Consider the following 26765-nt stretch of genomic DNA (forward strand, 5'->3'; position numbering starts at 1 on the left):
GACCCATGCAGCGCGCGTACCTTTTGTGTGGGACCAGGACTAATCGCTTCATGCCCTAGGGGTTGTTTCTCTTTTTCTCATTCGGAATACGGAGACAAGGTATGAAAGGCGAATAGGAAATAGATGAATATAAAAACATTGGGGAAATTTCTGACGGCAGACACTTGTTAGGATGTCTAGTAGTCCTTTTTGCGATAACCTTTACTGCTTAGGCCAAAAATAACAAAAGAATTCACCACTTGTAGACAGCAAACGTATAATCTGCTAGAATAATTTTCACAGGTGATGGAGAGGCTCTGGGGGAACAATTATAATGTCTCCTTTTATTCATTTAACCTGGTCCCATATAAATGATTTACCTTTTTATATGGCACAAAAAGATATTCTAATTTTTCTTAGTGTTGATTTATTATTTGGCAGCAGCTTCTCTCTCTCTCTCTCTCTCTCTCTCTCTCTCTCTCTCTCTCTCTCTCTCTCTCTCTCCTCTCTCTCTCTCTCTCTCTCCGGTAAGAAACACGGTATTCTCATTATCATGGAAGTGTCGGAGATAGTTATTTTTTCTAAATAACAGTCTTAGAATAATGGTGTAACAAATAATGTAAATATCTGAGAAGAATTCCTATATACATCTAAAAAAAAATGTAATCTTGAATAGATAAAATTCCTATTTATTTCCAAGAATGTATAATAAGTTATTAGAAGTTATTCTATATCGTTGAAATATAAAGCATGATTAACATAAAGTAGTAAATATATTCGTAAATCTCCCATAGTCAAGAGTTTTATAAGTCTAAGTGTATGTCTGAATGGTAAAATCGAGACAAGACAAATTCCATGCTAGTCTTATACAAGAGCTCCCAAAGCGTTCATAAATCATAATTTCTAAAACTACGTATGATATTTCTTGTCGACTGGTTACTTGTTTATTGCTATGAATATCATTCAGAAATGGGGTTAATATTTAATCAGTGATGTCCTCATTTACAACCATTATTGTAATTACGCCTATTGGAGTTATTGTTGTACAATTAGAGGGTATGTATCTTGGTAAATCTCTCTCTCTCTCTCTCTCTCTCTCTCTCTCTCTCTCTCTCTCTCTCTCTCTCTCTCTCTCTCTCTCTCTCTCTCTCTCTCTCTCTCTCTCTCTCAAAAATAATAAATCTCAATTTTGTAAGCGGAAACATAAAAATGATCAATATTTTCATGATTAGTTTACTGGCGATTATGCAAATAACTATTAACACTAATATTCAACTGTGCTGTAGATGTGTTTCGGGGATTCAAAATGAATAAAAAGAAAAAAAAATGTGTCGTCCGCAATTAGTGAAGTACTCATACCTCTGGCAACAGTAAACCCCGATATATAGTACATATGATATGTTTACCTATTTGTGATGTTACATAATTACATATTATATATATTATGGATGACTACTATCAAAATGTTATCATAAAACTAAAACAGGTTAATTTGTAGGAAAACAACCAAGAAACGAGCTGTTACAATGATTGTTTACATTTTCGTGCGTCTGGTAGCATACTACAGGTGACTCCCGTCAGAAAACCTCCGGGTTCTGGGGACCTGTGAGATCTCATCCCAGGCGTAATCAAAGGGTTAATGGATGGGCATGATGATATGAGTATCTAAAATTTTTTTCGTTATATGAAGTGCTTTCAAGTTGAATTATGACTTAACCCCTTCTTTACCGGGTGGGTGAGCAGAATGTAAACATTGCGTTCGCTGCCGAACTGAATCTCTCGGTAGTGACTCCAGTTTGGAGGGGTGCCGATCGTAAAAATATTTGCCAAAAATACACTAATCAAGACAGGCTAATGAAATTATCAGGTATTATTAGCACTATAATAATGCATATTCTCTGTTAGTTTTATCATCCTACAGGGAAAATAAATGATTTTATGGAAAAAAATGTGAAACTCAGTGTCCCTTGGACACTGGTGGTCGGTGAGAAAACTACAGTCTTGAATAGAAATTCGGTCTTACAGAATGTTGGTATATCGCACCTGGAACATGCACATAAAGTATTATCAAAATAGAACAGTAAATAAGCATGTAATAGCAAAAAAAAAGAGCAAAAACTAAAGCAAAAGCCCCGCCAATAAATATGGAAATCGCAAATTTTATAGTATATCTTTCAAAAATTGGTCGATGTCATTTTCTACGTTTTCTAAGATTAGTTTCATCACAGAAAACAACTTTAGGGGCTTCAGGGGTATCTAAACTAATTTTTCAAGTTTCTTGTCCTCAGAAAAAATCACTTTTTTGCTTTTTCTCTGGTTTGTTTTTTTATATATAAAGTTACTATAAGGCTTTATTTTTACCTTCATTTATCTGGTGTTCATATCTTTTATTTGTAAAATGTAATAAGTGAATAAATAAATAAATACAGTAAATGATGATACAACTGGTTTTATACTTGGGTAGAAGTTATTACATGTTTACGCTTGTCTGGCTTTGTGATTTTCTGTTGAGACGCAGTTCATCTGTCACCTACACACTACTATAAGCAGTAATAATATTTTTTTGGGTTCATCATACGTCTGGCATCGTGTCATACTGTTTATTTTGCTCCAAACTCTTCAAACCGAAATTACAGAATGATTGGAAGTCCCTATCTGAAAAGAGGAGTTTTGGTGGTACTATGCGTACCACCTTTATGCACCCGGTGCGGTGTAGTAGACTTGAATGGTGGTACCCATCTACCTCCAAACAAACTTTCGGTAATGAAGAGGTTAAATATGTATATGTTGTGAACTCTATTGTTATTTTTTTCGTAAATAGATGGTGTCGGGAGCATGTTATTTTGTGTAAAGAAAACTGATTATGTTTTTTGTTTTCATCTTATTTCATAATAATACAGTGGTACCTCAAGATACGAAAGGCTCAACTTACTAAAAACTCGAGATACGAAAGCAAGTACGAAAAATTTTACGGCTCTACATTCGAAAATTGTTCAAGATACGAAAGGTTGTTGCTGTAAAGTCCGAGATTCGCCCGGACAATAACAATTTTGAAACTCGCACGCCGCCAACTGAGTAGACTCGGCACCATCCTCACGCTCTCCCATTGGTGCCTGATGCTAGTCACCGCCATGAGATCCTTCTCACCTATTGGTCAGCATCCCTCCCATGATGCATCTACGTAGCGGCGTGCTTTTTCGGCCACTCGGTAGCAGCATCGTTTCTATACGCACGTGGTATTCGTTCATTCTAACGATTTCGTTTATCAACGCAAATTCGTTCGTGATTTCGTTTTAGTATACTTTATCGTGTTGTGTGAGAACTTCACTACATACGTATACGTACTATGTAACATAATTACGTACAGTATATACATAGTCATGGGTCCCAAGAAAAATGAAATTCACGGAAAGAAGAGGATGCTCTCTTTGGAGATAAAGATGGAGATTATCAAGAAGTATGAAGCTGGCATGCGATTGAGTGTGATCGCCCAGGAATACGGCCGAAATCCATCGACAATAGGCACCATCCTTAAGCAGAAGGAAGCCATCAAAGCAGCTACAACTTCCAAGGTCGTCACTATTTTGTCCAGCAAGAGGACCCACGTGCACGACGAGATGGAAAGGCTTCTTCTTGTCTGGATAAAAGACAAAGAAATCGCTGGCGATACGATAACGGAGACGGCAATCTGCCACAAATCCAGTGCTACTTTTGGCGATTTGATTGCCCAGGCTGAAGACGACAGAGGAGAAGAGACATCAACGCCAACCCCAGACTTCAAGGCTTCGCATGGGTGGTTCGAGAAATTCTGTAAAGAGACTGGCATCCATTTGGTGGTGAGGCATGGGGAGGCGGCCAGCTCGGACACGAAAGCGGCCGAAGCCTTTAAAAGGACGTTCGACGAGATGATGATCAAGGATGGCTACAGTTCTCAGCAAGTCTTCAACTGTGATGAGACTGGCCTTTTTAGGAAAAAAAATGCCTTGTCGGATGTACATCACGCAGGAAGAGAAGAAGCTCCCCAGGCATAAGCCTATGAAAGACAGGCTTACGCTCGCACTTTGTTCGAACGCCAGTGGGGATTGCAAGGTGAAGCCCCTACTTGTCTATCATTCCGAGACTCCTCGAACCTTCAAGGCCCACAAAATGCTTAAGGAGAAGCTTCCAGTGATGTGGAGGGCTATGTGAAAGCCTGGGTAACGAGGCTTTTGTTCACTGAGTGGGTAAATCTGTGTTTCGGCCCGACAGTGAAGAAATTCTTGGAAGAGAAGCGCCTCCCTCTGAAATGCCTGCTGGTGTTGGACAATGCCCCTGCTCACTGTCCTGGACTCGAGGAAGATATCCTAGCAGAGTATTCCTTCATCAAGGTTCTTTATCTTCTGCCTAACACCACCCCTCTCCTCCAGCCCATGGACCAGCAAGGGATATTGAACTTCGAGAAGCTGTATACGAAACATCTTTTCAAGAGATTTTTCGACATCACCGATACCACAAACCTCACCTTGCGTCAATTTTGGAAGGAGCATTTCAATGTTGTGATATGCATCCGACTCATCGACCAACCTTGGCAGGAGGTTTCAAGGCGAACCTTGAATTCCTTGTGGGGTAAACTCTGGCCTGATTCCATATCCGCCCGAGACTTCAAGGGATTCGACGTGGGCGAAGCTGGTGCTGCAGATTCAGAAACAGTTGACGATCCTGAAACTGTTTCGCAACCAGATCTTGACGAGATCGTTGCACTCGGCAAGTCCATGGGGCTGGCCGTCAAGGAGGACGACATCAACGACCTTCTCGAGGAGCACCAAGAGGAGCTTACGACGGATGACCTGAAGGAGTTGGAGGCCATGCAACATAACGTTGTTCAAGAGGAGTTCTCTAGCAGCAGCGAGGAGGAGGACGAGGACTCTATGACAACGGCAGAAATTAAGGATGTTCTAGCTGCTTTTCATAAGGTGCAATCATTCGTAGAAAAGAGACACCCCGAAAAGGCTTGCACAGGTCGTATGCTTGCACAGTTCGATGACGTTTGCCTGAGTCGTTTCAGGAACATTGTCAAAAGTAGGCAGAAGCAATCTTCCTTGGATAGTTATTTTTTAAAGAGGACTTTAGTAGGAGTAGTAAGCAAAAAGGAAGGACCAAGTGATGCTAAAAAACAGAAAGTTGAAAGTGGTGAAGAAGTTGAAATTTTGTGGGGAAAAAAAAAACGTAAAGTATGAAAAAGTAAAAAAAAATTAAAAATAAAAAAAAAGAAAAAATTTTAAATTTTAGTTTTTTGTAAAGTTAACTATTACAGTTTTGTTAATGTGTTTCAAAAAGTTTATTCTATGCTTTCCTTACATTTTTTTTATGTGTTTCAAAAAGTTGAGTGTACGTACGTATCTGCCGTTTGTCCTCCTCCTCTGTCGCCACTTTCGGAGATAGCCTCACTTGAAAGGTAAGCTTCCACATTTTACTACATATGTATGTATGTATTTCTTGTATACCATGTACACTAATACACTTTATTTACAGGTATATTAGCAGTACGTATTAAGTTAGGTATTGAATGGTCCAAATTGTTGTAGTATTTCATTGTTTATAGGTCAATTTAGCTTTATTATGAAATTTACTGGGTTGTTTTAGGAGGGTTTGGAATGGATTAGCCATTTTACATGTAAAATGTGGTCCAAGATACTAAAAGCTCATGATACGAAGGCCGCCTCGGAACGGATTAATTTCGTATCTCGAGGTACCACTGTATAAGATTTACGTATTTATCTGTTCTCGGCGTGGAAACAACAGTTAAATGTGTCCTTTCATGGTCAGTATTTTTTATTGAAATACTTTTTTCTCCACTATTATTTGCAATAGAGTTGCATCCATGTTCCTGATGCATGATAATTTAAAGTCATTAGCATTGTGAAAATTTTGTTTTCTCAGCTTCAGCTACAACTGCAGCTTAAATTTAGTAATACTATATTTCCTTGCCAATATTTTCTCCATACCAAATAAAGGTATAATGCAAAAATATTTAAGTCCTGTTCTACTTAATTAATGTCATTTGTAAGATAACTTCGGTAATTTTCTACTATCGTACAATGGCTGAAATGCAAGCAAAACATTGTTGTTATCAGATTTGGTTCGGTTGTTGTAGCAAAACAACTGTTTTTTGTTTAGTTGTTTATGGCTGTAATGTTGAAGTAACAATTATGTTACTAACCAAACTCTTATTATTCTCTTTTGCTTGTTTAACTTATTTAACTAGATGATGTTATAAATATAGAGATAGAGGAAACTTTAGCAGTCTGAAAAAGGCTCTCTCTCTCTCTCTCTCTCTCTCTCTCTCTCTCTCTCTCTCTCTCTCTCTCTCTCTCTCTCTCTCTCATACTAGACCAAGATTTACCAGTAAGTTTATTGAATCTGACATTAAAAATTTGTATTACTACCAGGCAGACCATAGTAAATTATTAGGCAAATGAAATTCCACATTTTCATTAAATACATTTTCATTAAATACATTGACACTGTCTAAGGCATTGTTAACAAGTCTAGGGCATATCCAACTTTAATTATAACATGAGCTTTCGTATGATTTCAAACAGTCTTTTAATATAAAATTAAATATTAAGCAAAAGCAAATAGTCAATCTTAAAATCAATAGTTATAGGGTAGGTAAAAATAAGATCTGCTATATATAGTTACCTAACAAGTACTCTACATTTTATGACTATCAGTTCCATATCCGCAACAATCTCTGGTTGGCATAGTTTATATTGTTGTGATTATTTTGTTCAATAGTCATATTAAATAAGCAAGACATGATGTTTTGTTTTCAACAATGAAAATATTAAAAGAAGAAAGAATACTTAAACTTTGTTGCGAAAGATTCTACTTGGTTAATAATGCAGGGGGTTTGGATATCGATTCTAATTACAAATACCTGAGTTTGACAGTGATTTGTAAGGTTGGAATCGGTATCAACTTATACCTCACTTGTTGGCAAAATCGATAATGTCACTGAAGTCCTGATTTCTCCTCAGTCCGCTGGGTGCTGGTTCCAACCCATGAGAGGACAAAATTATTATCAACTAAAAAAATTCCCCTTTTGGTTGACATATATGAAAATATATTAATTCCGAGGTAGAGCAAATTGGATATTAAAGTACATTTGTAGCTTGATGTGAATCACGGTGATGTGGTAAAGATTCATAATATGGCTATGTGTGGCAAATGTTCGACTTGGTTAACATGGTAGAGGGGGTTGGATATTGATTCTGATTACAAATACCCGAGTTCGACAGTGATTTGTAAAGTCAGAATCGGTATCAATTTTTATACCTCACTTGTTGGCCGAATCGATAATGTCACTGAAGTCCTAATTTCTCCTCAGTCTGCTGGGTGCTGGTTCAAACCCACGAGAGGGGGGGTATTTAAAGTGAGAATTTGTGTAAATTGTATCAGATCATCTATGGCAGGGAATTAGAGTTTTACAGTTAAATCCTTTTCTTTTGTATTGTAAGTCAGATTTTGCGTTGCTTATTTAACATTTTTTTTTTTTATTAACAGCTTGTCCTTCAGCTGTTTCTGTAGAGGTAGGTGTTGAAGGCGGATACCTTATGCCCGTAAGTGGACCACTGAGCACTGCTGGGTTATCTCGAGTACGTTTAGTACTCCCTCGTCCTGTAGTTGCATCGATAGTTGTTGTTCGCCTCCATCGCCCAAGAGACTCTGCAACTCTTGGTTTGTCACAGCTCAAGTTGTTAGGTACTACAACATTCCGTGAAGCCTTAAGGGGGCTCCACGAAAACTCTGTATCAGACCATACTCCACACAGGGCAAGGTAAGGGAATTTTGATATTAAGAAAATTTTATAGTAGAGAAATTTTTAAAATTATATATGTATTTTTTAATGGATATGCATGTTCATGATCTTCAATATTCCTACATTTTAACTTAATTATTATTACTATATTATCAATAAGTTGTGTAACTAGACCACTGAGTTAATATTATTAATTCATAGAGTTGACATAATCTGACTAAATGAATTCACCCTTTTCCTTCTTAGCATGTGGTGGCTGAGACTCATCCATCAGTGCATGTTTCATGTAGAAGGAGGTCGAAACATTGGGGCTGAGGCCGGAGCATCTGTGAATGGAGTAATGGAAGCCTGTATCACTTTGCTCTTGACTCCACCAGGAACTATACATTTGGCATCTTCAGGGTCTGATCCTTTAGAAGATACTACATTAGCCTTAGCTAGACGGTCACCTCACTTACTTCACACACTCATTATGACGCTTCTCACTCATCCACTACTCAGACTGCCCTCAGGTAGGTATTATTTTTGAGAGCTCAGAAAACTAGTATGGTGTTTCAAACAAAACTTTCACTCTGGTAATTTTAAATGTCATGTGTAACTGTAATATATGGTTTTGGATTTACTCAGCATCACTTTTCTTTTAGGTGGAAATAGTCTTGATGCAGCCATAGCTTTACTCTATGAGTTATGTGTAGGAAGCAGCAGCATGGAAGGTGTGTCTGTCCTCCTATCATGGCTCCATCATGTTGTTATGCAACCTCTTCCCTCATCATCACCCACGAGTAGTAATTATAGTTTGGGGACTCAGCAGCATCCTCAACAAATGTCACCACAGTCTCCAGCTGGAAGTTTGAATGGCAGTGTTAGTGCTGAAATTCTACACTGTATTGCTGCAGTTTTGTGGAATACCACTCATGATACTACCAGTCATATCACAGATGAATTGTTCAGGTATGTTTCTATTTTGTTTCTTATTGTAAAGAAAACTTGAAGTTCTGTTTTATTTGCTGGAATATTTATTTTTATTCAGCTATCTTGATAATTGTGAATTTTGGGTAGGGTTTCCATCAGCTTCAACACTGGCATGCTTCAGATATTTATTGAATACACTATGTACATACTTTCATCTAATACGAGTGATTTGTGTCTAGTTTCCTTTGGAAACGAGAGGGCAAATGTAGGAGAGTTAAGGCTAGAGTCCTAGGTCAGAAGATTCTCCTTTGATTCTCTCCAAGTACAATGATCAAAACAGCCATTAATCATAGGAATTGAAAGTTTTAGTAGAGTATGTAAAAAAATTTAATCAAGGGCAATAGAGTTGCAATCTAATACGATCATTATGAAGGCCAGGTCCTGTGGAAATGGCAAAAATACAGGTAGGAGAAAAAAAGGTGTGGTGCTTAATCCTAAAAGAAGGATTAAAATGTCCTGAAGCAAAATGAAAATCAAGAGAATTCCAGTTTGTCAGTGCATCCAAACCTATTCAAGTATACTATCAAAGTACATTGTTCATCAAGAGCAAAAAGGGAGTATGCATTTCAGTTTCAAGTGCAAGCATCAGAGCTAGGAGGTGAAGGAAGAAGAAATATGGAGTGTTGCATAAATGAAAAAAGAATTATTTATTGAAAAAATAGAATAGATTTTTATAGTACTAGAATTGCTTCAAGAGGTGTAAGACCATGAGCTGGGTTAACATAGGCCCATAAGTTCTTTAAGGTATCACTGCAGAAGCCCTCTATAAAAAGAATAAGAGTTTGTGTGTCTATACATGCATTTTGTACGAACACTTGTAGGAGTGTGATCTAGGCCCTAAAGACTTTGAAGCTGAAAATGTGTGAAGAAGGCTTATGATTGGTAGGGGTAGCATATGATTGATAAGATCATTTGAAATGCTCTGTCAAGAATGAGTTAAAAATGAGATTTGGACTGACCTTTCTAATTGAAAAGCCCCTGTCATGAAAAAGTTTTTTAGGTAAAGACCTTTTTCATATAAGTAACTCAAGTAATTACATAACTATAGTTCCTAACTCACACTGCAGCTTTTATTTAAAAAATCATGATTACACTTTGATAGTTTAGTGTAGGTGACAAGCCCCACTCATTAACAGGAATACTGGAAACGACTTAGCAGAAAACCTCATTCTTTTTCTGTTGGTTCTTGAGTAAACATCGGTGTCTATAGCAGCTTTTGTTTATTGGTTTGCAGTTGTATAACTGGATTCGATGAAGTTTGATCACTTAATTTTGAGTAGATTTTGAGCTTTTTTTTTTTTTTTTTTTTTTTTTTTTTTTTTTTTTAGCTTATCAAGAGTTTAGGATCAGGATTTTCATATTACATATGTGTGATTCAAGTTTCATTACCCTCCGCTATTGTAGCAAAGGTTGTAAGACAAGATTTGCAGTAAGTTTAGGGGACAGGAGTGTAGTAGGGGGATAACTTGTGCTGAAAGTCTTGTTTGGGATGAGAAAAAGTTTCTATATCTCAGCTAGTCAAGTTAGAAAGGGATAGGAAGAGGAAAGCGGCATCCAGAGCAGAGAGATGGTCACGCAGCCTGGAAACAACTCCTGACCTAGGTTAGGAGTTAGCCTGCTGTTCCTTCTACTTCTATTCCCAACTTTTCTCCCAATCCTTGTCCTCCTACTTTTCATCCACTTACTCCCGTGCCTAGGTCCCTTGCTTCATACCCTTAAACCGTTGCCAGTCTCAAAATCAATCTAGTGGGAGCTTCCATCAAAGTATGGGAAATGTGTTAATGGTGAAAGTTCAGAGTGATAGTGTAATGCAAGTGGAGGAGGTGGCTATTTGTCCCTTGGTTCTCGTAGACTGAGGTCACTGTTCTGCTCCCCTAATCCTGTGAGAAGACACACCAGAAATCCAAGGGAGGCTGAGGGGGTTTGCCTGCTAGTAATTGCTCCCTCTATCGAGCCTGTTATTGGAAAGGCCTCTCAGTAGGAGTGCACCAAGCCATTGTGTTTGATACTTTAAAAATTATCGTAAATATATTGCATTCATGTGAACATTTAATTTTGATTAAAATGGTTTTCAATCAATAGTCTTAGAAAAACTCATATTCCAGAATTATTATATAAAATGTATGATAGGTTAATCATACCAGAGGCAGGTTTATCATATAGACAGTGGTCCCCCCATATTCGTGTGGGTAGGCGAATTTTCCATGGATAATGGGGGGAAATGTTCCTGAGATAAATCCGTGAATGCGTGAGTCCGCGAATCCGGAGAACACGAATACAAGCGGTCCACTGTATAGATAATTATTGTACGAATGGCAGCCCTGCAGTGATGTCACTTCCGACGATTCTGACATGGACAGGAGTTGCAGCAAATGTTTCCTGGACTCTTATAGGCTGCTTAAGACCCTCCAGATGATGTGGGTCAGCAGTCAGATCCATTTCCAGTTAAGCTATGTAAGAAGGCCAGTAGTACTACACAGCCTTCATGTAGTTACACTGTAGCCATATGGGACACAGCATCATCTTCAGACCGCTCAGCCCTAGCTCCCAAATCCCCTATGCCAGCTCCTGACCACCTGGTGCCAGCCAGTACTAGCCCACAGCCTTCTTGTAATTAATATGGGACGCGGAGCCACCTCACGAGCACCTGGTGCAATGACCAAATCTCATTTGCCATTTAATGTTAAATTCAGTATGAAATTATGCTAAATCTGTTGTCGCGTATCTACTTTTGAGCACCAAGCACCTGCTCCCAGACGTCAGACGTGTTTCTTCCCTTCTGCTGTCAACTTCAGAGCAAGATGAAGTGTCATTGGCTCATATTAAGTGACAATTAGCAGAATAATAAGATTGTTGATGAAAGTTCCCTCCTATTTTGCCTCAGCTGCCCCCGTCTCGCGTGCATCGATTTTTTATGAGGAGTCATCTGAATGACAAGACTAGACATCTCAAGGTGGTCTTTCTTGTCCTCCAGAATTTCTCAGAGATGGCAGATTGGCTTTCAGCTAATAAGGAGCAAGGGAAAGCTTAATTTGCCTTTCCTCCCTCTTGCCAAGTTCAAAGATCTCCTATTGTTCTGGTGGCGTTAAGTCTGCTTTTTCATTGGTCGCTTGAGTCAGATCTCAAGCCACTTCCTCCGTGTTGATGGTTGCCTGAATTGAGTATGAGATTGGCATCAGTACAATGTCTACTTCATAACTCATCTAAAGAACACTGCGTGAAATTCTCCTTACATTTAGATATGCATATCTTCCAAAGGAAATTCCTTGTATGAACTTTTAGATGAAAGGGAATATTTAAGTGGATTTGGAAACACTGATGACTCCCAGAGATCCACATGAGTTATGTTCACTCAGGTAGTTATCTTAATTATGACTGAGTTTTGAGTCATTCGTAGGTACAGCTACGCTGCATCAAAGCTGTAACAAGACTGACTTCATGGCCATTGTTAACCAACACCAAAATGTTCTAACTACCGGATCAACAAACAACTGATGACTGATACTTAACCCTTAATGGACAGATATAGTAATCACGCGTAGTAATAACAGGTATAGTGGTACCTCGAGATACGAAATTAATCCGTTCCGAGGTGGCCTTCGTATTATGAGCTTTTCGTATCTTGGACCGCATTTTACATGTAAAATGGCTATTCCGTTCCAAGCCCTCCAAAAACACTCCAGTAAATTTCATAATAAAGCTAAATTGACCTATAAACAATGAAATACTACAACAATTTGGACCATTCAATACCTAACCTAATACGTACTGCTAATATACCTGTAAATAAAGTGTATTAGTGTACATGGTATACAAGAAATACATACGTATGTATGTAGTAAAATGTGGAAGCTTACCTTTCGAGTGAGGCTATCTCCGAAAGTGGCGACAGAGGAGGAGGACAAATGGCAGATACGTACGTACACTTTACTTTACGAAACACACAAAAAAAATGTAAGGAAAACATACATAAACTAAACTTTACGAAACACATTAACAAAACTGTAACACTTCACTTTACAAAAAACTAAAATTAAAATTTTTATTTTTATTTTTTTTTCATTTTTACATTTTCTTTTACTTATACTTTTAAGATTTTTTTTTTATTTGTTTTTTTATTTTTTTATTATAAAATTTCAACTTCTTCACCACTTCCAACTTTCTGTTTTTTAGCATCACTTGGTTTTTCCTTTTTTGCTTACTCCTGCTAGTACTAGTACTAAAGGCCTCTTTAAAAAATAACTATCCAAGGAAGATTGCTTCTGCCTACTTTTGACAATGTTCCTGAAACGACTCGGGCAAACGTCATTGAACTGTGCAAGCATATGACCTGTGTAAGCCCTTTCGGGGTGTCTAGAACATCCTTAATTTCTGCCGTTGTCATAGGGACCTCCTCCTCCTCCTCCCCGCTGCATGGCCTCCAACTCCTTCAGGTTATCCGTCGTAAGCTCCTCTTGGTGCTCCTCGAGAAGGTCGTTGATGTCGTCCTCCTTGACGACCAGCCCCATGGACTTGCCGAGTGCAACGATCTCGTAAAGATCTGGTTGCAAAACAGTTTCAGGATTGTCAACTGTTTCTGAATCTGCAGCACCAGCTTCGCCCACGTCGAATCCCTCGAAGTCTCGGGCGGATACATCATCAGGCCAGAGTTTCCTCTTCGAGGAATTCAAGGTTCGCCTCGAAACCTCCTGCCGAGCTTGGTCGATGAGTCGGATGCATATTACGATATCAAAATGCTCCTTCCAAAATTTACGCAAGGTGAGGTTTGTGGTATCAGTGATGTCGAAACATCTCTTGAAAAGATGTTTCGTATACAGCTTCTTGAAGTTCAATATCACTTGCTGGTCCATGAGCTGGAGGAGAGGGGTGGTGTTAGGCGGAAGATAAAGAACCTTGTTGAAGGAATACTCCACTAGGATATCTTCCTCGAGGCCAGGAGGGTAGGCAGAGGCATTGTTCAACACCAGTAGACATTTCAGAGGGAGATGCTTCTCTTCCAAGAATTTCTTCACTGTCGGGCCGAAACACAGATTTACCCACTCGGTGAACAAAAGCCTCGTTACCCAGGCTTTCGCATTAGCCCTCCACATCACTGGAAGCTTCTCCTTAACCACTTTGTGGGCCTTGAAGTCTCGAGGAGTCTCGGGATGATAGACAAGTAGGGGCTTCACCTTGCAATCCCCACTGGCGTTCGAACAAAGTGCGAGCATAAGCCTGTCTTTCATAGGCTTATGCCCTGGTAGCTTCTTCTCTTCCTGCGTGATGTACGTCCGACGAGGCATTTTTTCCAAAAAAGGCCAGTCTTATTACAGTTGAAGACTTGCTGAGAACTGTAGCCTTCCTTGATCATCATCTCGTCGAACGTCTTTTTAAAGGCTTCGGCCGCTTTCGTGTCCGAGCTGGCCACCTCCCCATGCCGCACCATCGAATGGATGCCAGTCCCTTTACGGAATTTCTCGAACCACCCATGTGAAGCCTTGAAGTCTAGGGTTGGCGTTGATGTCCCTTCTCCGTCGTCTTCGGCCTGGGCAACCAAATCGCCAAAAATAGCGCTGGCCTTGTGGCAGATTGCCGTCTCCATTATCGTATCGGCAGCGATTTCTTTGTCTTTTATCCAGACAAGAAGAAGCCTTTCCATCTCGTCGTGCACGTGGGTCCTCTTGCTGGGCAAAATAGTGACGCCCTTGGAAGGTGTAGCTGCTTTGACATTCTTGATAATCTCCATCTTCGTCTCCAACAAAGAGAGCATCCCAAGTTTCTTAGGACCCATGTCTACGTATATACTGTACGTAATTGTGTGTATGTAGTACATATACATATGGAGTAAAGTTCTCACAGAACACGATAAAGTGTACTAAAACGAAATCACGAACGAATTCACATTAATAAACTAAATTGTTAGAACGAACGAATACCTTGTGCGTACGATACAGATGATGCCGTGCAGTGGCCGAAGCCCGCCGCTACGTAGTAGATGCATTATGGGAGGGATGCTGACCAATAGGAGAGAAGGATCTCATGGCGGTGACTAGCATCAGGAACCAATGGGAGAGCGGTAGATGGTGGTGAGTCTACTCAGTTGGCGGCACACAAGTTTCAAAATTGTTATCGGTGGTCCGGGCGAATCTCAGACTTTACAGCAACAACCTTTCGTATCTTACGAGTTTTTCGTAAATTGAGCCTTTAGTATCTCAAGGTACCACTGTATTGGGTGGTTAACAGATTTACTCATGGTGAGTAACAATTTTACATGCCGTCGTTTTGGGAGAATTGGGCAGGAAAGTAGTACCATTACTTCTCTAGCCCTTAAATTCACTAATGGCAACTTTTTGATTGGTTAAGATAAAGTGACCGTCTCCTGTCAGAGTTAGTTGTGTACGTGACTTCAAGGAGAGGTGTAATGCCTCACCCGCTCACGTGACGTCTTATTATATATTTGTTCATAAATATAACCGGGGGTTGCTGTTGGTTTTAGCTCTTATCTTTTATGATAGTATGTCAGTTATAATTGGGATTTTGCAAATAAAGTGGCAAGAAATATTAGAAATGACATGTATAATCCCAAAAAGTTACTGCATCTCTCGTCTCAGTAAATTTACATAAATGTTTTACAACAAATATGCTCAGTTTATTACTGATTTTAGTTCTTATATGTTTTGATATGTGTGAGCTATAATTATAATTTTACAGAATAACAAAATTATTTATTAGAAAAAACATGTACTATATCATGGTTAAAGTTACGATTGTCTTGTAAAAGAGGTCCTGCAAGGGGTTTTGCATTTGCATATCTTCCTTTTTCCATTTGATATGTTTTTTCTTAAATTGGCCGACCTCTAAGTTTCCTTGGCCTGAGGTGCTGTATGTTGTATGTTGTTAAACTCACTTGCAATATATTGTATTGGCAATCTTTCAACAGAAAGAAGGGGCTTTGTAGTGATACAAATTATAAAATTAACTTCAGCAGAGCCTTACATTTGTAGAAAGGAGACCAGAATGTGGTTGAATATTGTAATTAGTTAAGTGCAGTAAAAGATTAATCATGATTTTTTCTTATTTTTCCAGACATGTATATGAATGGTCAGAGAGAAGTGAGGGGGAGCTGAAGATTGGTTTGGATCACATTATGTGCTCGATGTGTCATGTTCGCCCACAACTGTTTACTCAATTACTCATAAACATGTCTGTCTTAACAGTGATTGATAATAATCAGTCAATTACGGATGACAGGTGAGTTAGTGTTTCCTGAAAGTTGGTTGCTATTTGCTTTACATAAGAAGGTAATCTTCAGGGGGTAAGTTATTATTTTAGTATTGTACTATATAGGTACAGTAATCTCTTATATCCAGATTAATACATCCCTTGCTACATAATGGAAATTTTAGATATAATGCAGTAAGAACACACTATCGAAGTGAAACTTCAACTTCATACCCTTACTACTGAGGTGAAATGTCCCCCCCCCCTCTCTCTCTCTCTCTCTCTCTCTCTCTCTGTACACGTGCTATTTTTATATTGAACAAATAGCTTTTCTACTCCATTTTGGTACCTCCACATTAAAAATCTGATGAAAATTTTATTAAAGTACTGTGTGTTTATGTAATAGATTTTAAAGATGTATCACTGCAATATTGTTATTTATTTTATATGACATGATAAATGTATCAAATCTTTATATCATCCAAAACACATCATAAGCTACTAGAGGTTAGACTATCGTAAATCATTTTGAAACTATTTACTGATTGATGCAGTTATGTATACTACATTCAGTTAAGAGTATTAACTTTATCTTGTACTGTATACTATCAAGGTCTTACTTTGAATATGAGCAGCTTATAGAAATGAAATGAAAATTGACCTGTACACACAAGGTTTAGAGGAAGAGATACAATGGAGTTTTTAAGTGATTAAAACTGAACAAACAGCAAACAGTTTAAATTCCACCTGATTGTTTTATCATGTCTTGGACTCATGCATTACCTATTATGTACCACCAAACAATCTAATTTAGTGGTTACGACCAAACGAAAATAAAAATAACTAAAAGCATTACTTAGTCTTTTAGCAATTTTGCACTTTTGTAAACAATAGTATTGGTGTCTATCTGTTCAAGACACTCTCTCTCTCTCTCTCTCTCTCTCTCTCTCTCTCTCTCTCTCTCTCTCTCTCATTTACTCTCTCTCTCTCTCTCTCTCTTCTCTCTCTCTTCTCTCTCTCTCTCTCTCTCTCTCTCTCTCTCTCTCTCTCTCTCTCTCTCTCATTTATTGATATTTCAATTGCAGAAAACCATGTGATATCAAAATCAATGAATGTGCAATGAATTTTAAAAACCCTGCCCTCCTACCCTGTAAGGGCTTACCCAGGCCTATCCCCCCTCACAATACCCTGCCGCCCAAAAGCAATAAGTAAAATGGTTTAAACATTTAATGCTTCTAAGCCAATTACAACCACAAAAGCTCATAAAAAGTCAAATACCCACATATCCCTTCCCAACCATCCTGCCTGGTCTTCTCACTCCCTTCCCTCCCAAAAAAAATTTCCCCAACCTACCACTCCAACAATAACCCTTTCTCAGCCTGCTTATGTATGTATGTAAGCAGCTTTACCAGCACTTCTTTCTGCCTGCAGCACCCGAGAGCAATTTTGTAAATGTTGATGAATGTATTTTACGGAATATTATGGTACTGGGGAACCTCAAGTAACATTAAGTTCTAGATAGGCTGAAACCAGATAATGGAAGGATAATTGTATTTTATAGTGCTGATATTATGAACATTATATAATAAACTGATAAGAACTTGGTGAGAGAAGTCACTTAACAGAATAATTATAGTTTTATTTTACCTACCAATGTTATCTTTTCATTTGAGGAAATTTTAATACTTATACAAGGATAAATTTTACAGGAAATTTTCATGAGTCTAAATATTTGTCTGCAGAAGTAATTGGTGATTTGAAGGTTCCATGTCAAAAGTTACTTTTGCAATCAGTTTTATTAATATTGATTTATTTTATTAATCAGAAAAGACAGAGAAGCCGAGATCCGAGCTGCTAGAACTGATGACATGAAAGAGGGTGTAGAAGGATCATCAGGTGCTGTAGAAGAAAGGTTGATTCTCCAAGATCCAAGTGTCATCTCCCTTACGCCTGCTCACCTGCAAACTTTAGCAACTGTTGCTCAGTCACCTCAGGCAATCCACTTGATGCTAGATTCGGGCTTTCCTTTGCTACTTGTGCATGGAATACTAGGTACAGTCTTTACTGTTAGAAATTCTGGTATCTGTTAAGAAGTGAAAGAAAATGGAATTTGTTACAGGCTCATGTTTAGAGGTATGATTTAACAATGTTTATTCAATTTCAGAGTGGTGTAAAACAGAAGTTTTGCATCAGGTAGAAAGTTGCACCTCTTCAGGAGCAAGTGAGAGTGCGACAGACCTTGAGAAGGCCAGTGTTGCTGAGAAAACCAAGAGTGCAGGGGATGCTTTGTCATCAGCCACACCACAGACTCCTCCCCAGATTGCAGCTGCAATTGTTCCTACATTAAGTACATCTCTTGTAGCTCATACATTACACACCCTTGCAGCCCTTTGTGCAGAACCACCCATGAGAGATTGGTTGGGATCTGTGGAAGGCTCTGTGTTTTGGTTGCCACTCTTGACAGTTTTAGGTGAGTACTGTGACTGTGATTGATGCAAATGTGAATTGCTTTCATTTTAATTAGAGAGATATGAAGTAAATGATTGTAGACAATGACATTTGAACACAAAATTTTTGGAATTGTACTCTTTGTACCTTCATTGTACTACTATAACACACAGGCGCTCCAACTTATTGGATTTCGTCACTTACCTGATGCATCATTGTGTCCAGCAAAGAATGATTAAAATTTACTTTTGTGTTTAAGTGTATGTAAGGTGTATAGATATTACTGCTTGTGTATTAGAAGTGTGAACTACATTCTACTATATTTACAAAATGTAATGTACATGTTAATGTGTGAAAAGCCATTTTTTAAAGTGACTATCAGTCTGTGTTCATCTGGTAATCAGATTTCGTAAATTTTTAAATGTTAGGCAATCACACTACAGCAAAAAACTTTTTTTTTTTCATTTTTCCTACGGGGATATCAACCAAGGCTTTTATAAATGGAGTATTCCAGCTTATCTCGAGCTTTGGCTGTGCACTGAAGAAATAACAAAAGGCTATTGGTTTGGCCCTGGGCAGCGCCTTGATCTTTGCTAGCCCGGCTTGTCCCTTGTGTTTCCAGCCATGCTGGTGGTTTTTGCATCTATGGAACCATTGTACAGACTTGTGTGTGTTTTTCCCTCAAGTGAAACTGAATTTTGAGATCCTTTGCCATACCAGGGTTCATGTTGCTGTTTTTATCTTATGAACACCTATTTTAATTAAAATTATGATAATTAAACTTATGATGTCTGCTGATGTATGTGGTTTCTTAGTGAGATATAGAAAAATGTCTTGTAAATGATAATATATTAAACTTACTTTAAATTTTATTTAGATATGGTAACACCCTAGTGGTATACAGAAGATTCTTTTCTCTACTTGGTAATATATTAAAATAATTTGATTTAGAATGGTTAATACTCAATACGTAATTATATGTACCATCAATAAAAGGATGATGCAGATACCAACAGCATATCTGCCTTTTTACAGAGCTTTCCTAGCGGGATACAGAAAATTCTTTCCTCTATTTACTAATATGTAAAACTGATTGAATCTCTCACTAATATTTGTTTCTACATGGAGTTGTCGTGCTCGGTATGCTTCAGGTGTTATTGAATTAGCTCTGTAAACAAAATACTAAATGATAGGCCTTTGGTTTTGGTGACATTGTTTCTCCTTAACCTCCTGTTGTGCTTGTAGCTACATCTGCTTTCACATGCTCACAGTTTTGTCTCCCTCATTTGCTATGCTTTTTCTCTGTGTGTAGGGTGTGCATTCCCTGCACGCATTTGGCATTAGATTGTGACCCCACAAGTGTTTCTCCCTTTGACATCGGCATAGTGTGGAGTGCCTTTTGTTTTTGTATGTCACTTTTTTCCCCCCATTTTCTTGGGAAAAGGTAGCACATGCCTGGGATGAGGACTGCAAATCATGTGGCATCCTCCTTTGTGTGTAGAATGGTAGTGTGATGTCCACATGTATCAGTGTTGATTTTCTATTACATTTAGAGTGTGATGTAGCATGTCTGTCTGGAGGATGAGTGCATTACCATTCCTTCAAGTCCCTCCTAGTGATTTTCTTTTCAAGAATCATGTCAAGCACCCCTTTGTTCTCTCCCAGTATACTACTTGGTACCTACGTCTTTTTTGCATCCCATCTCCCTTGCCAATGTGCATTTTAGCAACAATGGAAGAGAACCTTGAACTTTAGTTTAGACATTCAGGCAGACCTGTTTGTGTGTGGTTTTTAGTATTGGGGACAAGAGTGCATGTATGAGGAACGTGTTTGGTGGTTCACCAGCGGTCTCCACAGAAGGACAGCCCATAGAAGGGCATGCCTTCCAATGTCACACTGTAGGGAGGCTAGACATCCTTCAGAAAATATGAGAATCCTGTGTGACAACCCACATGAGTTTCCCTTTGGGGATCCCACCTCCCTCCCTCCTGGAGTAGTCTCTCTCTTTGACACCTCAGAGCCAGGGAGGGAGAGAAAAGCGAGTCTCCTTGATAGGAGAAAGAGAGCCAAGCAAAACATACATTCTTGATCTCAACACCACTTAGGGTTTTAACCACCCTCCATTCTTGTCTCCTTTGGTGGTTGTTCCTAAATATAATAGATTACAACTTCCAGGAGCAATGCCAATAGAGGAATCCCTCCTTCCTCCAGGAGAAGAAATCAGATGAGACCAGTGGAAACAGGGGTAGACACTGAGTGAAGTACAACTGATTGCCAAGGAAGAAGCATACATCAGAATGGAGTAGGGGAGTTCCAGGAGTTGTAGCCCCCCTTCTTGAAGAAGTGACCCCAGACCAGAAGAACTGCTCTTGGAGGGAGAGCCATGAGCATTCCAGTTTCCCTTTTTTCCTTTGCACATTATTAGTTCCTGAGTTTCAAAACCCATCATTTAATGGGTATCTCCTCTTAAGGAAATTCAACTAAAGGTAGCCCCCAGTTATCAGCGTAACCAGGACTTGGCGCTATTATCGCTGATTTTTTATTACTGTCCCACTGACAGTAACGGAACCCCTGCCGATAACCGGGGACTGCCTGTATCTCAGCTAAGCAGGGTTTGTGTGTCCTGCTTTTATCACAGGGCCTAGACTGTCTAAACACTAGTATTTCACATCCATAAGAATGAAACTTGTGAAAGTAGTCTGACATCTCCACATACTTGCTGTTGAAAATGAAAATCCTTATGGACAGAGTGAACTGACTATAACCTGAAGCGGGCCTCAAAGGGAAATCAGCCTACAAAGAGAGACATGCTAAAGGAAAAGATAATAAATAGCAAAATGTGAGGGAGTTGAAAATAAGGAGACATTAGCAGAAAGCAGGAATGAATTTGCTCCTTGCATAAACATGGAATCTGAAGATTTGCCATTTGTACTAAGTAAACTATTCCACATTTTAGTTGTAGCCAAAGGAAAACTAGCAAACAGAATAGTACTAACCTGATATTATTGAAAAAAAAAACAGCAGCAGCAGCAGCCTGCTTAGTGTTAAGAGCAAAAACAGCTATGCCACAAGAATTGGCAAAATAAACTTGACAGATGATATAACTATCTGAGAGTTTGAGTTGAGAATTAACACCTAAAGAACATATTACTGTCTGTGCATTGGGCCATTGTCATGCTGTTTTTTCGTACCCGGAATCAGATACTGTATACTGGTGGTCTGTATGTTACTAGGAGCACAATAAGAAACTCAACTATAGATGTCTGCTGGACACACACACACACACACACACACACACACACACACTCTCTCTCTCTCTTTATGGTATTTTTACACATTATCTTCCTTTTACTGCTGATTTTTGTATAGGCACTGAAGGTTTGCGTATTTGAAGGGAAACGTGTACAGTAGTGCCTCAAGATACAAAATTAATTCATTCCGAAGCGGCTTTTGTAACCTGATTTTTTCGTATCTCGAACCACGTTTTACATGTAAATTCCCTAATTCGTTCCAAGCCCTACAAAAACACCGCAGTAAATTTTATAATAAAGCTAAGTTGACCAATAAACAATGAAATACAACAATTTGGACCATTCAATACCTACCATAAACTATTCTATACCCGTAAATAAAGTGTATTAGTGTACATGGTACAAGAAATACTGTACGTACATATGTAGTAAAATGTGGAACCTTACCTTTCGAGTGAAGCGATCCCCGAAAGTGGCGACAGAGGTGGCGACAGAGGAGGAGGACAAATGGCAGAAAACATGAACACTTAACTTCACGAAACACATTAAAAAATGGCAGAAAACATTAACACTAAACTTTACGAAACACATTAACAAATGGCAGAAAACACTAACACTTAACTTTACAAAAAACTTAAGATTAAATTTCTCTCTCTCTCTCTCTCTCTCTCTCTCTCTCTCTCTCTCGCTCTCTCTCTCTCTCTCTCTTCTCTCTTTTTTTTTTTTTTTACCTAACATTTTTTTTTTTTTTTACAAAATTTCAATTTCTTCACCACCAGTCCGTTTACGGAATGTATCAAACCATTCCAGAGAGTCCTTTAAGTCTGGGGTTGCTGTCGGTGTCCCTTCTCCTCCATCGTCTTCGGCCTGGGCAATCAGATCACCGAAAATAATGCTGGCCTTGTGGCAGATTGCCGTCTCGGTTATCGTATCACCAGCGATTTCTTTGTCTTTTATCCATACAAGAAACAGCCTCTCCATCTCATCATGCACGTGGCTCCTCTTGTTGGACAAAATAGTCACGCCCTTGGAAGGTGTAGCTGCTTTGATGGCCTCCTTCTGCTTAAGGATGGTGCCTATTGTCGACGCATTTGAGATCACACTCAACCGCATGCCAGCTTCATACTTTTTAATGATTTCCATCTTTGTCTCCAAAGAAAGCATCCTCTTCTTTCCATTAACTTCAGCAGCATTCTTGGGACCCATGGCTATAATTAAGTTAATTAAGTTCACATACAACACGATAAAGTATATGTACAAGTAGAAAGCGAAATCACTTACACGAATTTACGTTAACTAACGAAATATGTATATGTGAACAAACTAATTCCGCGTGCGTACGATAACGCTGGTGTGACGAAGTTGCTGAACGACGCCTTTACGTAGAGGCATGATGGGATAGGTGCTGACCAATAGGAGAGCAGGATCTTACGGCGGTGACTAGCATCAGGAACCAGTGGGAGAGCGGGAGGATGGTGGCGAGTCTACAGAGTTAGAGGCGCGCAAGTTTTAAAATTGTTCTTGGCGGTCTGGGCGAATCTCGGACTTTACAGTACACCCTTTCGTAACCTGAATTATTTTCGTATGCAGAAACAAAAAAATCTTCGTTTTGGCTTTCGTAACTTGGATTTTTCGTAAGTAGGGACTTTCGTATGTTGAGGTTCACTCTATTTTATTGTCTTGCCTAGTAAAAATTATTACTATTATAGAGTGAAAAAAGGGAAGAACATTGCTTTCTAGTTGCTTAAGAGGTAACTCACATCTCACTGCTGTTAAATTCACGCTAAAAAAATACTAACTAACTTTATTTTTCTTAAATATATTTTTCACAATCGTCCTACATATAACATACTCTTCCTTATTTTTTATAAATGTTAACCCTTAAACGCCGACTGGACGTATTTTACGTCGACATTTTTTGTCTCTCGGGTGCCGACTGGACGTATTTTACGTCAACATACAAAAGTTTTTTTAAAAATTTGCGGATAAATACTTTTAGGCCTGCCTACCAGCCGAAAACTCTTGAATCACGCGCCTTGGGGGATGCTGGGAGTTCACGGATCAAGGTGTTGTTTTGTTTACAATCGTTACGCAGGCACGCAAGCGCGAATTTCTTTCTTGCCGCACTAAAAAGTATCTGTGACACATCTCGGAAATTATTTCGTCACATTGACATAATTATTTTACCATTTTAAATTAGCCGTTACATGGAGTATTATTTGAAATTGTGCGCATTTTTATGTAGAATACAACAAAAAAATACTCATGATTGTAGCGTTTATCAGTTTTGAGATATTTTCATATAAATAACGATAAGTGCCAAAATTTCAACCTTCGGTCAACTTTGACTACAGAAATGGTCGAAAAACGCAATTGTAAGCTAAAACTCTTATATTTTAGTAATATTCAATCATTTACCTTAATTTTGCAACTAATTGGAAGTCTCTAGCACAATATTTCAATTTATGGTGAATTTATGAAAAAACTTTTTCCTTACGTCCACGCGGTAACTCTTCCGAAAAAAATCATACATGCGATTGTGGTAATGTTTGCACCATTTTAAATTAGCCGTTACATAAAGTTTTATATATGAAAATGTGCACAATTTCATGCACAATACAACTAAAAACAAACCATGGTTGTAGCTTTTATCAATTTTGAAATATTTTCATATAAAAAATGATAAGTGACAAATTTTCAACCTTCGGTCAACTTTGACTCTACCAAAATGGTCAAAAAACGCAATTGTAAGCTAAAACGCTTATATTCTAGTAATATTCAAGCATTTACCTTCATTTTGTAACAAATTGGAAGTCTCTAGCACAATATTTCGATTTATGGTGAATTTATAAAAAAAATAACATTTTCTTTACGTCCGCGCGGTAACTCTTCCGAAAAAATCATACGTGCGATTGTGGTAATGTTTGCACCATTTTGAATTAGCCGTTACATAAAGTTTTATATATGAAAATGTGCGCAATTTCATGTAGAATACAACAAAAAATAATTGAAGGTTGTAGCTTTTCTCATTTTTGAAATATTTGCATATAAATCACGATAAATAGAAAAAAAAACCACTTTGTTCATGAAACTTACCTGTCAGATATATATATAGCTGTATTTTCTGAAGTCCGACAGAATTTTAAAAACTTCCGACACACGCAGTGGTCGGCCAGGTGGTTAGTACCCATTCCCGCCGCTGGGAGGCGGGTATCAGGAACCATTCCCATTTTCTATTCATAATTTTTCTGTCGCCGGTGCTGGAAACACCTGTTTCCAGTACCTCCGTCTTAGATTTTGGAAACTTCATTGCCGCTAAGTATCCTAATTGTCTTTTAATTTATTTACTTGGATTTGTGGCTAGACATACGCTATCTTAAATTGATTTGAATTTGATTCATTTTTGCATAAGATATCTGAATCTAGTTAGGCTAGTTTCAGAGGGTGTTGTCTGCAAAGATAGGGTGTGGCTACCGAAAGCTTCGGTAGATCCGCACTTGGTATGCACGAGGGGTATGAGTCTTGCTTCTTTGTTGAGATTTGTCATGTAAGGAGTGTGAGACTTTGTCTAATTTCGTAAGGAAGACGTATGATTCGTATGTACGCAATTAATCAGTAAACATGTCTAATTCCGTAAGGAAAACGTATGATTCGTATGTACGCAATTAATCAGTAAACAAAAGTCAGGGTAGGGAACCTGCTAACCTTCCTGTAGACTTTTTTTTTTTTTTTTTTTTGTCTAACCCTGTAGTATGGCCTAGGGGGGTTATGAATATGTCTGCGAGAGGTGATCGCTCTCCTTCATTGTTGTGAAGAGTGTACTTCTGTTATTGTTTCTCATAACCCTGTAATGTTGCCTTCGGGCCCTAAACAGTGTCCTGTAGAGGTTATTGCCCTTTCTCTAATACTCTTTCGATTCGTATCTTAGAATCGAAAGTGCTTGCTTTAGAGAGCAATAGCGAAGTGGCTAAGTGCAGTGACAGTGCCCCTTGTGTAGTGGAGGGTGCGTCAGATCGGCCTTATTTCGCCTCTAGGCCGGGACCTCTGCTTGACTCCCAGGACCCGGGGAGAGAGCATGTCGAAAGCCGAAGGAGGGTTACGAGGAACCCCCACCGATCTGGCGTGCCTTCGGCAGTTTCTGATGAAAATCCCCAGACTGCCTAAGTGCGTGCACGTGCACGAATCCTGAAGGATTGCTTCTCGTCCTCCGAAGCGTCCTCCCGCGCAGGGGTTGGAGCTTTCGGAAGGACTCGCGCCCTCTAAATAGAAGCTTTATAGAAGAGGACGCTTCACGTCCTCTCTCTCTCGTTATGCGTTCCAGTGAGAAGTAAGAAGGCGAACGTCGCCTGATCACGTGTACGTCTTTCCACCGAGAAATATGAAATAGAAGTCTTAGTAGCAGGACGCTTTTGAGAGCGGACGTCCGAGCTTTGTTACTGTGAGAATAAGAAGGCGTTCCCTCGCCAGTCGCCCCTCGTATTCTCACACGATCAACCCTTCTCCTGAGACTGTTTCGTGCAGTCGGATTTCTCTCCGAGATGTATCTCGCTTGTTTTGACGCCTGTCAGGAGCGTGACGCTTTTCTGCACGCTTCTTTTGACGCTCGGCTTGGACGTTCGGATGGACGCCAGGCGCGCGCGGGTGCACGCCAAGCGCGCACCAGTGGACGCCGAGCGCACGCCAGTGGATACCGAGCGCACTCCGCGCGCGCCAGTGGACGCCGAGCGTGCTCGCTGCTCGCCAGTGGACGCCGAGCGCGCGCGCCAGCGCACGCCAGGTGTGTCGCCTGGCTGAACGTTTCTATTGAACTCTTCAAGCTCTTGTTTATGATTTGGGCCTCAAGAATTTTTACCTCTACCTTTGGTGATACCTTATACCTCACATGCAAAGAATGTGAAGTAAGCAGTGCTTCGGAGGAAGCTTAAAGTGAACAGACAACTTCGTCTTCGAAACCCAGCAAGACCTCGGGTTTCGTGAATTCAAGAGGTCTCTGTCAATATTATATTGCTTTTCGCAAAGGGGTGGATGGAGTTAAGGAAAGCTCTAGGGAAGATCTCGTTTTCTCTACCGCAGTCAAGACTTTGCGATAAGGCAGTTACGGGTTAGGTAAAGGC

At 39.2% G+C, this 26765-nt stretch overlaps 1 protein-coding gene across 7 annotated transcripts in view; it reads left to right on the top strand.

Annotated features, from left to right (window-relative positions):
* Positions 1–26765, top strand: part of LOC135219822 (baculoviral IAP repeat-containing protein 6-like) — a gene marked incomplete at its 3' end in the record, with an annotated part of 560877 nt that overhangs the window by 402735 nt on the left and 131377 nt on the right. For all 7 annotated transcript variants that reach the window (XM_064256914.1, XM_064256918.1, XM_064256921.1 and 4 more), the window contains 6 exon segments: positions 7525–7798; positions 8027–8292; positions 8425–8731; positions 15818–15982; positions 17778–18004; positions 18117–18422. In XM_064256914.1, the coding sequence (XP_064112984.1) occupies positions 7525–7798; positions 8027–8292; positions 8425–8731; positions 15818–15982; positions 17778–18004; positions 18117–18422 (1545 nt within the window).

Source organism: Macrobrachium nipponense, chromosome 1, assembly GCF_015104395.2.
Source record: "Macrobrachium nipponense isolate FS-2020 chromosome 1, ASM1510439v2, whole genome shotgun sequence".
Taxonomy (NCBI): domain Eukaryota; kingdom Metazoa; phylum Arthropoda; class Malacostraca; order Decapoda; family Palaemonidae; genus Macrobrachium; species Macrobrachium nipponense.